We start from the raw sequence: 16,668 nt of genomic DNA, 5'->3' as shown, positions 1-16,668 counted from the left end.
TGGAATGTCAGAATGAGTGATTAACTGTTTCACTTTACTGAAGATTCACAAATGTTGACAACAAAGGGAAGTCTAGGAGACTGATGTGATCTATTTCCCATGAATGCATTTCAGTTGAAAACAAATCCACTTATTGATAACATCAGTTTATGAAGAGGCATCTAAATTGATTATCATTCATTGGTTATTAGAATTAACAACATTTGCAGACATTTGAATCCATAGAACAAAGTTTAACAGTGTAAAAGAGTATTAATCAATTCACAGGTGTACATGAGTTAAAATATTTGATGACATGATGAAGGAAACATTGGGAAAACTGCTGTAATATTGATACCAATGAAGGTAACATATCGAAGAAGGGATTCAAAAATTAAAATCGCTGTCTTGAAGGATGACTACATTGTCTTGTTTTTTTTTTAATCTTCATGCAGTCAACAGTTTAATTCTCACTGCACAAAGTGTGGGGAAACACAAATATTTAATCTTGATGCAAAATTCCAGCACAGTCAGAGTAATTTGGGAGACTTCACTTTACCTCCTGGAGCACCAGGCTGTGAGGATCAGATTCATCATGTCTCTGCAAAAGGCAATGGTGAACCCATCAGATTCTTCGACAATGGGATCTCTGCTTTAGTCCACACAGTCACTCACAATGAAGTTCTGTCTGAAGCAAGCATGTCATACATTCACATCAAGCGTTTTACACACAAGGTACCATATCAAAGCTGAGCCATATTATTTGAGTTAAGCTTGGTTTGACCATATGGTAAGAAAGATTTGTCTATTTAAATGATTTCCTTCAAATGATCAGTATATTTGAAGGCGATTCCACTGATGTCCATAAGCCTACCTTAGTTTCTCTTGTGAACCACATGACTGAAATCGTGCTGATCATCAGGAGAGCGAAGAGCAGCCAACGACCCACCTTCCACATCATGAAACTGAGCAAAGGGGAAGAGATATAGAATCGGTGCGAGGAAATGAGGTGGCTTTGTGTTTGAAACATTTGCCTTCTGTTTCAACTGTAATCTCAGTGGAGTGGAGTGAAATAAAGCAGCTGAGCCACAGGAGTTCAATCAGGTGATTAAACTAGTTTTGATTGAGAGAGAAAAAATCTTCTGAATATCAATTACAGACCTAATTACTGGGACATGGCTGCAGAAAAATGAGGATTGTGAATCAGAAATTGCTAAGAGAAAACAAATTTCGGAAAGGAAGAGTAGGAAATAGTGAAGTGCAGAGGTGCTACGATGATAGAGAAAAATATTGAAAGAAGTGGACACTGCCGTAAGGAAGGCAGTGATAGAGTCTACGTGGATAGAGGTGAAAGATAATAAATGATGCATGACTCATGGTGAAAGGGAGAAGGGACATGATATGCAGACAAATTAGAATGATTGATATAAGGTGGTGGAGAGGAGATAAGTCTCAACCAAAGGAGCTGTAAAGCTTTCCTTCCCTCTGCTAGTCTGCAGGTCACCTTTGGGTAAGGTGTAGTATCTGCTTAGATCCCAAGTGTGGATCACGTGAAGCCATGGGAGCAGATGGTGAATGGTCATATGAGCAGCTGTTTATGTGACCACAGATGTCAGGCAAGCAATTTCTGAAGATTATTGATAATGGCTGGGGTCACCTAAGGCACTGCCCAGAATTTGTCAATGGCCAGCCACCTCTGTCAATAAATTTGCCAAGAACAATCATGAAGATGGAAAGACCATGATCACCCATATCATACAACACACCACATAACAAATGAATGAATATAGAAATGAGAAAGATCATCTTTGGTGATCAGGAAAACATTCATTGTTCTCTGGACTAGTGTTTCTGTGGGGTTGGAGGAATTATGTTCAACAATTCCAAAACACATCTAAAAGCCAACAAGAAACTTTGCAAATTGAAACAACTGCAGGAAAAACCAACCAGAACATGCATGAAAAGCAAAAAGTGAGAACAATCAAATGCACTTGATCATGATGAAAAAAATCATGTAGGCATAAAAGAAATTAATGCATCAGAGATAAACAGATATTGAAAGGTTCTGCATAGAGATTTGGGAGATAAAGTGTGCAAGAAGAAGAGAGAGGACTCAAAATACTTGATCTCAGGGAAGAGAAAGCATAATATCAGAATGGGCCAATCATAGCATCAGCAATGAGAACATTGTACCTTTCAGCAAAACTGGATCAAGTGGTTTACCTTGCAGTTGATACTGTTGTAAATGTTTCACATGAATATTCACATCCTGTTGAGGAAAGAAAAGAAAATTCAGTCTCACATGTTTTTCAAGTGCAGGAGTACAGGATTCACAGGTGCAAAATTGTGCCTCAAGTAAAGGGCTGATTGGTTACATGGAGGTGAGTAATTTTTATTTATGTGTATATCTGTACTCAGACATCGCTGAGGAAGATATGGGACTTGATCTAGTGGGATTGCAAACCCTATTTAATCCCATACAAACAGAAATGAAAGTCCAGCCAGACCACTGGCATCTGCCAGCTCTGGGACATCTGTTGTTGGGATTGCAGCAACCATGAGAGGAATAAACCCAGCTCTGTACTGAGTGTATGCTGAGATATTGGACCAAGTACACTTCTTGACACAACAGCATCTTGCTTCTGTTCTCAATGACAAGACAACTGGTTTACCACAAAATGCTGGAGGAACTCAGTAGGTCAGGCACTATCAGGAGAAATGAATAAATAGTTGGCATTTCAAGCTGAGACCTTTTCTGATGAGGAGTCTCAACCTGAGATATTGACTGTTTATTCCTTTCCATAGACACTTCCTGACCTACTGATTTCCTCCACCATTTTGGAAATGTTGGTCTTGTTGTCCAGCATCTGTCGAATCTCTTCTGTCTGTTCCTGTTCTAATAGTGGGCAGACAAACGTTGTTGTACATCAGAGATTTATACTGTATGGGAATAGGTCCATCAGCTCAACTCAGTCACACTGACCAGCCTGAACTAGTCCCACCCACTTGCATTTTCTCCATATTCCTTTTCAATACCTGTGCTGGTGTAGAAGTCTTAATCATTTTTGCTGTACCCACTTCTATCACCTCCTCTAGCAGCTCATTCTATATACATGCCACCCTCTGTGTGAAAAACATTCTCCTTAGGCTCTTGTTATATCCTTCTCTTCTCTTCCTCTACCTTTAGACTAAAAAGGCATATCTCTGCCACTATAGAAAATAATACAGTGACTATTCACATGATCAACTCCACCTTGTGAATTTCTATACCTCAATAAGCTCAAACCCTCAGCATCCTACCATCCATGGAAAACAAATCAGCCTATCCAGCCTCTCCTACTAACTGAACACTTACAGTCCTGGTAACACCTTTTTGTAATCTTACCAGCTCAAGCTTCCTACTGCTTGGAGACCAGATCTGCACAAAATTCTCCAATTGTAGCTTGTACAGCTGTAATATGATGTGCTAACTATCTTTCTCTATCCTCTAAACAACTAAGGATAGTGTGCCAAATGACTTTTTCACCACCATGTTTAATTCTGTCACCACTTTTGAAGAGCTTTGTACTTTTGGCACTTCGATCTCATTGTTTTTTTTACAACACTCTGCAGTTCCTGCCATTTACTGTGTAACTCTGCCCTTGCTTAAGTTCTGAAAAGTAATGCTTCACTGTTGTCCAGGTTAAATTCCCCATCCATTTCCCAGCCTATTTTTCCTGTTGAAAAATGCTATTCTATTATTAGATAAGATTCCTCATAATTTTAATTTCACCGACTAATTACTAACCTGCCTGTTACATTCTTATCCAAATTGCTAACATAGATAACGAGCAACAGTGGCCCCAGCAGTGATCACTGGAGCACACCACTGCTCACAGGCCTCCAGGATGAAAAACAACCCTCCAGCACGACTTTCTGATTCCTATCACTAATCCAGTTTTGCATGTGATGACTGGTTCCTCTGTGAAAATGTTGTACAACACAGGGACCTGGTAGTACAAATGCATAATTCCCTGGAAGTGAAGACACAGAGACTGGGTGGTGAAGAAGCTGCTTGACTTGCTTACGTTTATCCATCAAGGCAATGACTTCAGGAGTCATGACGTCACTTTTCATTTTACAAAAGACCAGTGTGACTGCAATTGGTATAGTGTGTGTAGTTCTGGGACCTGGTGTGCATAGGGTGTAGTGAAGCTGCAAAAGATACAGAAAAAATTGGCAAGAATGTTACAGATACTGGAGAGCTTTGATGTATAAAGAGAGCCCCAGATAGGCCAGGGAGTTTTTCCTTTGAGTGTACAAGGCTGAGGGGTAACCTTACAGAGATTTATACATTTATAAATGGCATACATAAGGTGGGAATGGTCAGACATTTTTCCCAGTATATGGAAGCAGAGGTTTAAAGTAAAAGGGAAAAGATTTAAAAGGAATCTGAAAGACAACTTTTTCACAGAGGGTGGTTTATGGACCAAACTACCTGTTGCAATAGAGCATAACATTAAAAAGACATTTGTATAGATGCATCGACAGGGAAGGTTTCTGTACATAGAAACCAATGTAGAGCAACAGGACTAACTCAGATAGATAATTTGATGGGCAAGATGGTCAAAAGGCCTCCCTCGATGCTGTATAACTCCATGATTCTAAGGTAGGAAGACAAAAAATGAGTGTCAGATTCCCAGCATCATAACATGCATTCTTGGCAAAATGCTGGAGTCTGTAATGAAGGAATTAATATCTAGTTAATTAGAGCAATTAAATCTAAGCAAATGAAGTCAAAATGGTTTCCTAAAGAATAATTTATCTTTGAAGCATTTATTAGTCTTCATGGTATTTGAAGTGTATAAGCATGGATTAAAAAACAACTATTAAATTAGTCATCCCTGTGAAAGGCAACTCCAGAGTACCTTTGCCATACAGGCAGCTGTTACTTGGTGATCTTGGCAGGCCCATCCACTTCTTACTGAAGGAACTAACTGTCCTCTCCATCTTTTCAACACGAGTGACGGGGCTTCATACAGAGTCAGTGGCCACAACACCCGAGGGAGCAATCCGAACTGAAGGCACCAGAGCCTGAAGTTTCCTGGCCGCAAGGTCTTATCGATGGCTTTAAGCCCTTTGATGATTTCTTTTTTCAGCAGTTTCACTTGATATGTATCACTGAGGTTTACATTGTACCAATGCCCCAAACTTTTAACTAGCATTTCTGACACAGGAGGGATTACTTTCCCAACCACCTGGAACATGTAGTCAACCAGCCTTCCCTTAGCTATAGAAATGCACCGAGGCTTCTTTCTTTTAATCATCATTTGGGCCCACTTGATGTTTGAATGGAGCTTTCCAAGCAACCATTTGGTACATGGAATGGTCGTTGTCAGGATGGTTAAATCATCCATAAGTGCCTGGATTGGTGGTAGGCATAGTCCTGACTTCAGTTGTTCTCCTCCTACTATCCATTTAGAAGTTCTAATCATTGCTTCCAGTGCCATGGTACAGGCCAGTGGAAAAATGATGCAACCTGCCATTGTGTCTATCTACCCAAAGGCATTGGCTAGGTCCAAGAACCAGACATGGAGGTCTCTTCTTTCCTTTTCAGCAATGTGTAATTAATGCCAAATTATACTTGTGTGTTCCAAGCAGCCGGGACAACCCTGCCTTCTGCACTTGCGTGTTGATGATTTTTTTTTTCTCCAGGTAAGTAGACAACCTTTGTGCTAGGACAGTGAAAAACATTTTCCCTTCAACATTCAATAGACTTACTTGCCAATACTGTCCAATTTCTGAGGAGCCTTTCTCTTTAGGAATTAGAATTCCTCCTGTCCGTTGCCATGTTCTAAGAATGTTGATTCTTCCAGACCATCTTCATCTGTTTCCATAAGAGTTTCAGGACTCAGTGCATCTTTGTAGAGTTTGTACATAACACCATTTGGCCTGGGCACTGAAGCAGCCCTTGCCCAGTTTACTACTTTTATTATCTCACTCTTTCTGGGGGGACTGATGTCAAACTGCTGATGTGGAGGGCAGATGGGTGGCATATCTGATGGCATTGAGACGTACTCAGCTCTCCGGCTATCTGAGTATATCAGATGGCTTCAGAAGCTCTTCCAATTCTTCCTTTGTCATTCTTCTGCTTTGTAAAATTGTGAACTCACAGGTGTCCTTACATAATCATGTGTTCTTTCTTTGAAGCCTGAGGTTTTCTGCCTCCTTAGAGTTGACAGTCATGCCTTTAGTTCTACCTGCAGGATGTTAATTCCTTCTCTTTCCTCCATGGTTGGTTTTCTTCACTGTTTCTTCAGTTGCTATCTCTCATTAATGAGCCCTCCTATTGTCGTCTTGATTTGGGCTGTGCTGGCAGCTTTGTCTTATATATTTCCCTCACTCCAAATCATTCTGCTCCGTGGCTGTATATGAGGTCAGCCATCCTCACGATTCTCTTCTCAACTGTGCCCTTTAGATCACTGAGGAGTCTGCATAGATCCTCATCGAACATTGCCCACTCTTCTTGTTGCAGGTCATCTGCCATTTCACCCGCAACTTCTTTCTGCTGGCTTGTCCGGTCTTTCCTATGAGCAGTGGTCTTCAGTGCTGATATACTTTACTGAGACCACGTCTGGGTTACTGGTCCTCTGCGGACTTTGTGTTCCATCCTGCCACTGAACTTCATTTGACTTATTTGTCCTTTCCCTCAAGAAATATTGGTTGATGCAAGGTCCCAGTCTTGTCTCTTACAAACACTTCATCCTGCCCTGGTGTATCTTCAAGCCCTTAGCTGGTGATATTTTAGATCAGCTGCAGATGTAACTCTGGACTGTGCTTCCTGCTGATGTCATTGACTTGAGTACTATACCGCCTGTTTCTCACTGTCGAAGTCATGCCATGTTCTGTTACTGGAATACCCATCATTGAGTCATCCTGTGGCTCCACTCTCACTGATTCTGGGGACATCTTTCTTTCTGTAGTTCTTATGGCCATCAATGGTTGACCCCTATATGCTACTTAGGCAAGAGGAGTCTGCTGCCGTGGGTAGCTAGCCCATGGCAACCCCAATGGGGTCTTTCCCTCCTGTCATCTGTCTTTCCAAGATGTCACCAGGACTTTCCCTGGTTGTCAGCTGCTCTTTCTTAGCAGTCGCTGATGAATCAGATTTATAGCTCAAGCTCATAGGACTAGATGTTTCAATCCATTTGGTAATAATTAGGAATGAAAATGAAGGTAGCATGATGAATAAGTTATGGGTGACACTGTAGTGTGGTGGACTGTGGAAAGAGTCATCTAAGTTTACAAGAGGAATGTCAAAAATAAACCGGTGTTCAGCCCCATTGCTCTGTGCCAGTAAAATCCCCCCAAATGAGTCCGTCCCGACTGCCTACATTTGACCCGTCTCCCTCTTTTCTTGGTACTGTGATCAGGCGGAAGTTTCAGGAGTCTTGGGGACCATGTCACAGGGTCCATCAGCTTTTGGCGCCCTGCAGCTATCGGGTTCCTGGGCTGGTCTCACTCGCCTCAGCACTGAACCAAGTCCGCAGCTGTGGGCTCATTTTCAGGGACTCGGCGACTCACGTTCTATGTATTATTTGTTTACCTATTTTTATTATTTGCACAGTTCATCCTCTTTCGCACCTTGAATGTTTGTCTGTCTATGTTGTGTGTGGTCTTATGTGGATTACATTGTATTACTTTGTTTTGTGGGCAAAGAAATGGTGGATAATCACAGTCTTTGACCCAGGGTAGGGTCATCGAAAACTAGAGAGCATCGGCTTAAGATGAGAGAGGAAACTCTTACAGGGCCTGGAGAGGCAGTATATTCACACAGAGCAGTGTGTACGTGGAAAAGGCTGCCAGAGGAAGTGCTCGGTGCGTGTACATGTCAAAAATTTGGAATACATTTGGAGGAGTTCATATATAGGAAGGTTTCAGAAGGATATGGGCCAAATGTAGGGACATGGGAGAAGCTCAGGAAGACATGGTAGTCAGCATGGACAGCTTATGGAATCACAGCCAATCAATTTCAAAATTGCACTTCAATTTCAAAATTTGATAATTACCGCTGGAGCTACAGACAGAGTCGCCACTTGCTAGTGCCATCTTGAGTTTTAACTGAACAAAGTTAATTGTTCAAAGTTAATTTCATTGTAAACTCAGGAAAATCTGCAGACACAGGAAATCCAAAGCAATACACATGAAATGTTGCTGAGAAATCAGCAGGTCAGGCAGCATGAGTGGAGATGAATAGATAGTCGACAATTCAGGCCAAGACCCTTCTGCAGGATTGAGAAGGAGGTGGGAAGTTGTCTGAACCAAATGATGGGGGAGGTTAAGGACGATATCTGGAAAGTGATCAGTGAAGCCAGGTGGGTGGGCGTGGTGGTGGAAAGGAATGTGATAGAGGACGATAGTGGACCATAGGAGAAATAGAAGGTGGGAACCCAGGGGAAATAACAGGAAGGTAGGAAGAGGTAACAGAAGTGCCTCGACTATGTATTCATTTCCATAGATTCTGACAGAGATGCTGATTTCCTCCTGTATTTTGTATGTGTTGCTCTTGACTTCATTGTAGTGCAAGTGTTGAGGTGATCCAAGAATGTAGCTCATTTATACTTTCCTGGATTTTTATTGCTGACTTTGCAATTGTTTATAAACACTGAATTTCACATTGTATATAATGCATAAATCTCAAGATTATTCAGTATAGATGGAGAACTTTTGTTACTTCGGGTTTGTTCCATTTGTTTTAGGGGAAAACAGTGCAGTATATTAGCCATGAATGTATATCTGGTTAAATTCTGTACATTGTATAGTATGAGTGCTGACTCTGTTGCATCAGTCACTGCTGTCATCTGTGTAATGGTCACCTTCAGCATAGAATGTGGTCAGAACTGTCTTCTTTCATTGTGTTAACAAACAGAATATAGAGAAGTACCAATGGATGCTATCTATTGAGAGACTGTTCTGGTCACTTCCTGCATTGCCCCATCACCTCTTGAAAAACTTTTCATCCACCGCGGCTCAATATGCTGATGAAGCTCTGCACCCTGTATTTCCTTATTCATGTTTAGGCCCTTTTTTAAACAGAAAAACAAGAATGACTATCCTCCATTCCTCCAGTATCTCTCCTGTCACTGAGAATAGTTTAAATATGTCTGCCGGAGCCCCAGTTTCTGCACTTGCCTCCCATAATGTCAGGGGAAACACGCTAGCAGGCCCTGGGGATATATCCGCACTAATTTGCCTCAGGGGCACAAACACCTCCTCCTCTGACAGGGTGGCATTCAATGATGTACAGAGGCAGGACAATGTGCTGAGCTTTCCACTGGGAATTGGTGTCCCATCAGTGGGTTGGACCTCACACTGGGTGAGAGCAACATGAGAGGGGTTTCCTGACCCTTGCCCACTCCCCAGGGGCTTTGTATTGTGCTGCCCCCTTAGAATATTCGTGTTCTCCTGACCCATCCCAAAGAAAATGTGAATCAGTTATTTCAGTGGGGATATCAAGTCAATCAATGAGAAACCTACCGTCAGATAGTTGTAGATGCACATCAAACTCTAGCTGATTGCCAGATGTTGTAATTCCACATCGGTAAAGCCCTGTATCTTGAGAGACAAGATTCTCCATAGTAACAGTAAATATTCCCTGGGATGTGTTATCTCTGATTGTCATTCTTCCATACTGCTCATTTGTCCCGTTTGTATTCACTAATGATGTGCATTGGCGATCCCACATGCGACACAAATATTTTGTGTCTGAACGGTACATCGGTGCATAGTGACAATCGATTGTAACCGCTCTTCCCAGAACTCCTCTTACATTATCTTCTGCCCATAAGGCACCTGAAACTGAGGGAGAAGTTCTTCAGAAAGTGGACAGGTAAAAATCGAATTTACACAAACAGATTCAAAGATTAGCTTAAGTCATTTCCTGCACAAAAGGGTAAAGGAGAACAAAATCATTGTGGTAGTGGAGTGTTGTTTTTCTGACCACATCTGACTTTATCACCAGCGGTGTGCTATAGGGATCAGTGTTGTCATTTGTTAGCCACTGTTATTTGTCATCAATATTAATAATTTGAAATGAAAATGTCACATGATTAATAACTTACAGGTGGCACTGTAGTACAGTGGGCAGTAGAAAGAGTTGTCTAAGTTTACAAATGAACTCGAAAATGAACTGGTGTTCACCCCCATTACTCTGTGCCAGCACGATCCACCCACCAGAGCTTGTTCCGTCTTCCTGCATTTGACCCATCTCCCTCTCTTGGTACTAGCATTAGGCAGAAGTTCCAGGAGTCTTGGGGCCCATGTCATGGGTTCATCAACAGCTGGTGCCCTGCAGGGTAGGGCAGTTGAAAACTAGAGACACTGTGAGAGGGTAATATCTGAGAGGGCCAGGAACGGCAGTGTATTCCACACCGGGCAGTGTGCACATGGAAAAGGCTGCCAAAGGAAATGTGTGAGATGTTACAAATACAAGATTTGCAACACATTTGGACAAGATCATGGACAGGAAAGATTTAGAAGGATACTAGCGAAATGCAGGGAAATGGGAGAAGCTCAGGAAGACACTGTGGGCAGCATGAACAATTTAGGGTGAAGCTCCTGTTTCCATAACCTATAACTCTGACTCTGTAGCACCCTTTCTAAACTGGGACATGCTTCTGAAAGGTTAAATTCAGAATTATGTTTCATTGTATAGATGTGACAGCTTATGAGATCACAGCCAATCAGATTGCACTTCAATTTCAAAATTCAAAGTATATTTATTTTAAAGTACCTATACTCTTTACAGTCTGGAGATTCACCTCCTTCCAGGCAGCCACAAAACAGCCACAGCCTCAGTTCAGTGTAAAGACAAGTAAACCTCGCGGTGCAGCAAGCTGCACACCTGCCCATCCCTCACCTTGGACTGACATTCCTTTAGTGTTTAAAAGGGATTTAAAGGTTTGTTATCCTTGTCGTAATCATGTGCAACAACCTTGTTCATTTCTGTACATAGACACAAATAGAAGGAATCGGTTCCCTTTCCATATCTCAAAGGGAGTGAGGTATTTTATTCATCAGTGAGAAACTCAGATTCAGCAGTCAATAATTTACCTTGGCTGCTCAAGAAATTCTAATGCTAGTGCTGACCAAAACATAATGAGACTATAAGACACAAGAGCAGAATTAGGCTATTTGGCCCATACAGTCTGCTCCACCATTTCATCATGGCTGATTTACTATCCCACTCAACTCCATCCTCTTGATTTCTCCCCATAATTACATAGCTTTACGAAACAAGAAACCACCTAGCTATGCTTTAAATATACCCAATGTCTTGGCCTGAAAAGCTGTCCGTGGTTACAGCCTCTGGCTATAGAAATTCCTCCTCACTGCTGTTCTAATGTATGGAGTCTGTACATTCCCCATGTGGAATGTGTGGAGATTCCCCAGGTGGTCCCATTTTCTCCCACAGTCCAAAGCTATACTGGGTAGGTTAATTGGTCTCAGTAGCTTGTCCCATGATTAGGATATTGTTAAATCAGATTTGTCAAGGGTTTCTGAGCTGACCTCCCATGAAGTTAGAACTTACTGGTGGAATTGATTTCAGTCACATCTCCATTGTTGAAGATGGTCACTTTTACCATGGGGTGTAGTCTGTCTGGTCCAGATATCTACCTTCAGACCTCTCAGCTTCTCAAACACCTTCTCCTTAGTAATAGCAACTACACTCACTCTGCCCTCTGACATTGCCGAATATCTATCAACCCCATTAATATTTGCTGTATTTTATGGCCTTACTTTTGTTTTTATGACAGTGTCACTATCTCACAACTCAACACCCATTCTAGAGTCCTCAGTGCAGAAACCAAAGTATGAATGGATGTGCAAGTCCAACTATGTTTGAGATGCTCCACATCTTCCAGGAGGAGGTGCCAGACTTAACTGTTCTCTGCACTTTATTTCTACCCCATGGAGGCTGCAATGTGTAGCTTCTACAAATGCAAAGAAATTCCTTACCATCACTAGAAATATAAGAGCAGCAGTAACAGAGTAATAAAAATAAATATTTAAATGTATCCTCCCTTGAAATTAGAACTTACTGGTGCCATTGATTTCTGTCACATAACTGCAGATCTCACCGTTGTTGAAGACTGTCACATTAACCACTGCACTGGATCTTGCTCCAAGCGGATTCGAGGCATTGCAGTAATATTGATAGTGTGTGTGGTTGAAGGATTGACAATGTAGATCCAGTTCATTAGCATTTGAGATATATGAATGCCCAGATGAATTGTTTTCATACCATGTGTACTGAATGGGAAGTGATCCCTGCTCAGACTCACAGGACACTGTCACTGAGTCCCCGAGACGTGAGACATTTGCTGGTGACAGATATCGAACCACAGGAGCAGACACAGGTTCTGTGGGAAAGAATTAAACATTCAGGCACTGAATGAACATCTGAAAAACAAACACTCTTCTGCCACTTTATTACATACACCTGTTCACCTGCTCATTAATGCAATTATCTAATTATACAATCATGTCAAGAGGTTCAGTTGTTGTTCAGGCTAAACGTTAGAATGGGGAAGAAATGTGATCTAAGTGACTTTAACTATGAAAGAATTGTTGGTACCAGACAGAGTAGATTGAGTATCTGGGAAACTACTGATCTGCTGGGATTTTCACACACATCAGTCTCTAGAGTTTACAGAGAATGACACAAACAGCACAAAAAAAGATATCCAGTAAGGAGCAATTCTGTGAACAAAAATGCCTTGTTAATGAGAGATGTGAGAGGAGAATGGCCAGACTGGTTCATGCTGACAGAAAGGTGACAAGAATTCAAATAACCGCGTGTTTTGACTGTGGTGTGCAGAAAACCCTCTGAAAGTACAACTTGTTGAAACTTGAAGTGGATGGGCTACAGCATAAGAAGACTACAAACATACACTCAGTGGCCATTTTACTATGTACAGGAGGGACCTAATAAAATAGCTGCTGATTGTTGAAAGGCAGCAACTTCTGAGATGTTGGTCACATGCCTGGCAGTTTTCAGGAGAAAATTGTGACCAGCCGTATAGAAGGAAACATTTGGCACTGATATTAATGCAGAGATAGTTTGGGATGGACAGGGTGACAACAAAGATCATGAGACATATCCTTAATGGAAAGCACAAAGTCAATCCCTGAGAAACCTACCATCAGATACTTGTAGATGAACATTAAACATCGGATCGAAACCTGGTGTTGTAACTCCACAGCTGTACCATCCTGTATCTCCAGAGCGAAGATCCTCCATAGTAACAGTAAATATTCCCCGTTCCGGAGTATCTGTGATTGACACTCGTCCACTCCGTCCGTGTTGCCCTTTTGTTTCCACTAAAACTGAACATTGGACAGTCCATCCGTGGCACCAATACTTTGTGTGCGAGCAGTACCTTGCTCCATAGTGACAATCGATTGTGATCGCTCTTCCCACAACTCCTCTTACTGATTCCTCTGCCCGCAATGCATCTGAAACTGAGGGAGGAATTATCAGATTTGAAGAGAAAGGAACAACTTAATGCAAACAAATAACTTTGAACACGAGGGTAAAAACAGCTCCAGGTCACTTTCAGTGCATTTAGTGCTGCTAGTGTCATTGCTCTCTCCCCTGTGTCAGTACATTGTGGGTTCACTTCCCACTCCAGAGTCCTGGGCAGAAATCCAGGGCTGACCTTCCACTGCAGTACTGAGGGAGAGCGGCAGTGTTGAACTTTCAATGACTTCAGAATATGTTGACCCAGCTATTTTATTTGAGATGCTCCCAGGCATGTGTATGTGTCAGACTTTGAAATGTCCACCAATATCCCAGCTATTTTATTTGAGATACTGTGTGTGTGTATGCGTGCGTGTGCGTGTGTGTGTGTTGAGGGGGGCATTTCTGGGAACTCTAGGGTTCAGATGAAGGTAGGAACAATTGATGCCAATATCTTGATGTCCTCCTTACCTCCAGACGAGTTCATAAACTGCAGACAGAAACCCCTCATGATGTCTGAAATTGTGCTTCTGGTTCTTTTGGAAATTTTGTCTTTGTGCTTGTCAAGTATTTCTGTGTGTAGTTAGCAGGTGTTGCAATAATGTCTAGAACCACTTTAGTGCCTAGAAATCCAGATTGGAAAGGGACACTAGCAGGAAGCACGGCAAAGCAGCAGTGGTTGGAGTTTATGCGAGAAGTGAGGAAGCTGCAAGACAGATATATTCTAAAGAAGAAGAAATTTTCGAAAGGAAAAAGGATGCAACCGTGGCTGACAGGAGAAGTCAAAGCCAAAGTAAAGTCAAAGCAGAGGACATACAAAGAATCAAAAATTAGTGGGAAGACAGAGGATTGGGAAGTTTTTAATCGCTTACAAAAGGAAACTAAGAATGTCATTAAGAGGGAAAAGATGAACTATGAAAGGAAGCTAGCAAATAATATCAAAGAGGATACTAAAAGCTTTTACAAGTATATAAAGAGTAAAAGACAGGTGAGAGTAGATATAGGACCGATAGAAACTTATGCTGGAGAAATTGTAATGGGAGATAAGGAGATGGCGGAGGAACTGAATGAGTATTTTGCATCACTCTTCACTGGGGAAGACATCAGCAATATACCGGACATTCAAGGGTATCAAGGAAGAGAAATACGTGCAGTCACAATTACAACAGAGGGAGTACTCAGGAAGCTGAGTAGTCTAAGGGTAGATAAATCTCCTGGACCAGTTGGAATGCACCCTCATGTTCTGAAGGAAGTAGCAGTGGAGGTAGCGGAGGCATTAGCAATGATCTTTCAAAAGTCGATAGATTCTGGTCTGGTTCCGGAGGACTGGAAGATTGCAAATTTCACTCCGCTATTTAAGAAGGGGGCAAGGAAGCAAAAACGAAATTATAGACCTATTAGCTTGACATCGGTGGTTGTGAAGTTGTTGGAGTCGATTGTCAAGGATGAGGTTACGGAGTACCTGGAGGCATATGACAAGATAGGCAGAACTTAGCATGGTTTCCTTAAAGGAAAATCCTGCCTGACAAACCTTGTGCAATTTTATGAGGAAATTACAAATAGGCTAGGCAAAGGAGATGCAGTGGATGTTGTGTATTTGGATTTTCAGAAGGCCTTTGACAAGGTGCCGCACCTGAGGCTGCTAAACAAGATAAGAGCCCGTGGAATTACAGGAAAGTTACATACATGGATAGAGTATTGGTTGATCGGCAGGAAACAGAGGGTGGCAATAAAGGCATCCCATCTGGTTGGCTGCTGGTTACCAGTGGTGTTCTACAGGGGTCTGTGTTGGGGCCACTTCTTTTTATGTTGTATATCAATGATTTGGATTATGGAATAGATGGCTTTGTGGCTAAGTTTGCTGATGATACAAAGATAGGCGGAGGTGCCGGTAGTGCTGAGGAAACAGAGAGTCTGCAGAGAGACTTGAATAGATTGGGAGAATGGGCAAAGAAGTGGCAAATGAATTACAATGTTGGAAAGTATACGGTCATGCACTTTGGTAAAAGAAATAAATGGGCAGACTATTATTTAAATGGGGAGAGAATTCAAAGTTCTGAGATGCAATGGGACTTGGGAGTCCTCGTGCAGGATACCCTTAAGGTTAACCTCCAGGTTGAGACAGTGGTGAAGAAGGCAAATGCAATGTTGGCATTCATTTCTAGAGGAATAGAGTATAGGAGCAGGGATGTGATGTTGAAGCTCTGTAAGGCACTGGTAAGACATCACTTGGACCACTGTGAGCAGTTTTGGGCTCCTTATTTAAGAAAGGATGTGCTGACATTGGAGAGGGTTCAGAGGAGATCCACTAAAATTATTCCGGAAATGAGAGGGTTAACATATGAGGAGCGTTTGACCGCTCTTGGACTGTACTCCTTGGAGTTTAGAAGAATGAGGGGGGACCTCATAGAAACATTTCGAATGTTGAAAGGCATGGACAGAGTGGATGTGGCAAAATTGTTTCCCATGGTGGGGGAGTTTAGTACGAGAGGACATGACTTGAGGATTGCAGGGCGCCCATTCAGAACAGAGATGCAAAATAATTTTTTTAGCCAGAGGGTGGTGATTCTATGGAATTTGTTGCCACGGGCGGCAGTGGAGGCCAAGTCATTGAGTGTATTTAATGCAGAGATTGATAGGTATCCGAGTAGTCAGGACATCAAAGGTTATGGTGAGAAGGTGGGGGAATGGGACTAAAGGGGAGATTGGACCAGCTCACGATGAAATGGCGGAGCAGACTCAATGGGCTGAATGGCCGACTTCTGCTCCTTTATCTTATGGTCTTATGGTCTTATGTGATTTCAATTTCCATAAGGATACAATGAATGCTTAACTCCAATTTATTATACCTGGAATTAAAAAACAAGTACCAATAATGATCACGATGAACTGCCAGACTGTCAAAATCCCATCTGGATCAGAAAGGTCTTTAGGGACAGAAATTTCTCATCCTCACCCACCCTGGTTTACCTTTGACTCCACATTCAGTAATGTTCTTTACTAATTGCCCCACTGAGATGTCCAATGAAAGACACTGATTTCAAGACAATAATGTCGGTTGTTATACTGATCCCTGTAAAGTGAGATCAGATACCAGCAATGGTAGTCCTGATATTCTTGCTTAACTGCCATCAGGAGATTTCTCCTGCTGAGCAGATACTCCCTCAAACTGGCTCCAAACTATTCCC

The 16,668-nt window shown here is 42.0% G+C and overlaps 1 protein-coding gene across 1 annotated transcript in view; it reads right to left on the bottom strand.

Annotated features, from left to right (window-relative positions):
• The window catches only part of LOC132380899 (uncharacterized), a 179,259-nt gene that overhangs the window by 43,585 nt on the left and 119,006 nt on the right, over positions 1–16,668 (bottom strand). The window contains 3 exon segments of the mRNA XM_059949817.1: positions 9,496–9,816; positions 12,060–12,380; positions 13,162–13,482. Coding sequence (XP_059805800.1) covers positions 9,496–9,816; positions 12,060–12,380; positions 13,162–13,482 — 963 coding nt within the window.

The sequence above is a fragment of the Hypanus sabinus genome, chromosome 25 (genome assembly GCF_030144855.1).
Source record: "Hypanus sabinus isolate sHypSab1 chromosome 25, sHypSab1.hap1, whole genome shotgun sequence".
Taxonomy (NCBI): Eukaryota; Metazoa; Chordata; class Chondrichthyes; order Myliobatiformes; family Dasyatidae; genus Hypanus; species Hypanus sabinus.
This window is presented reverse-complemented; position numbering and strand designations above follow the sequence as displayed.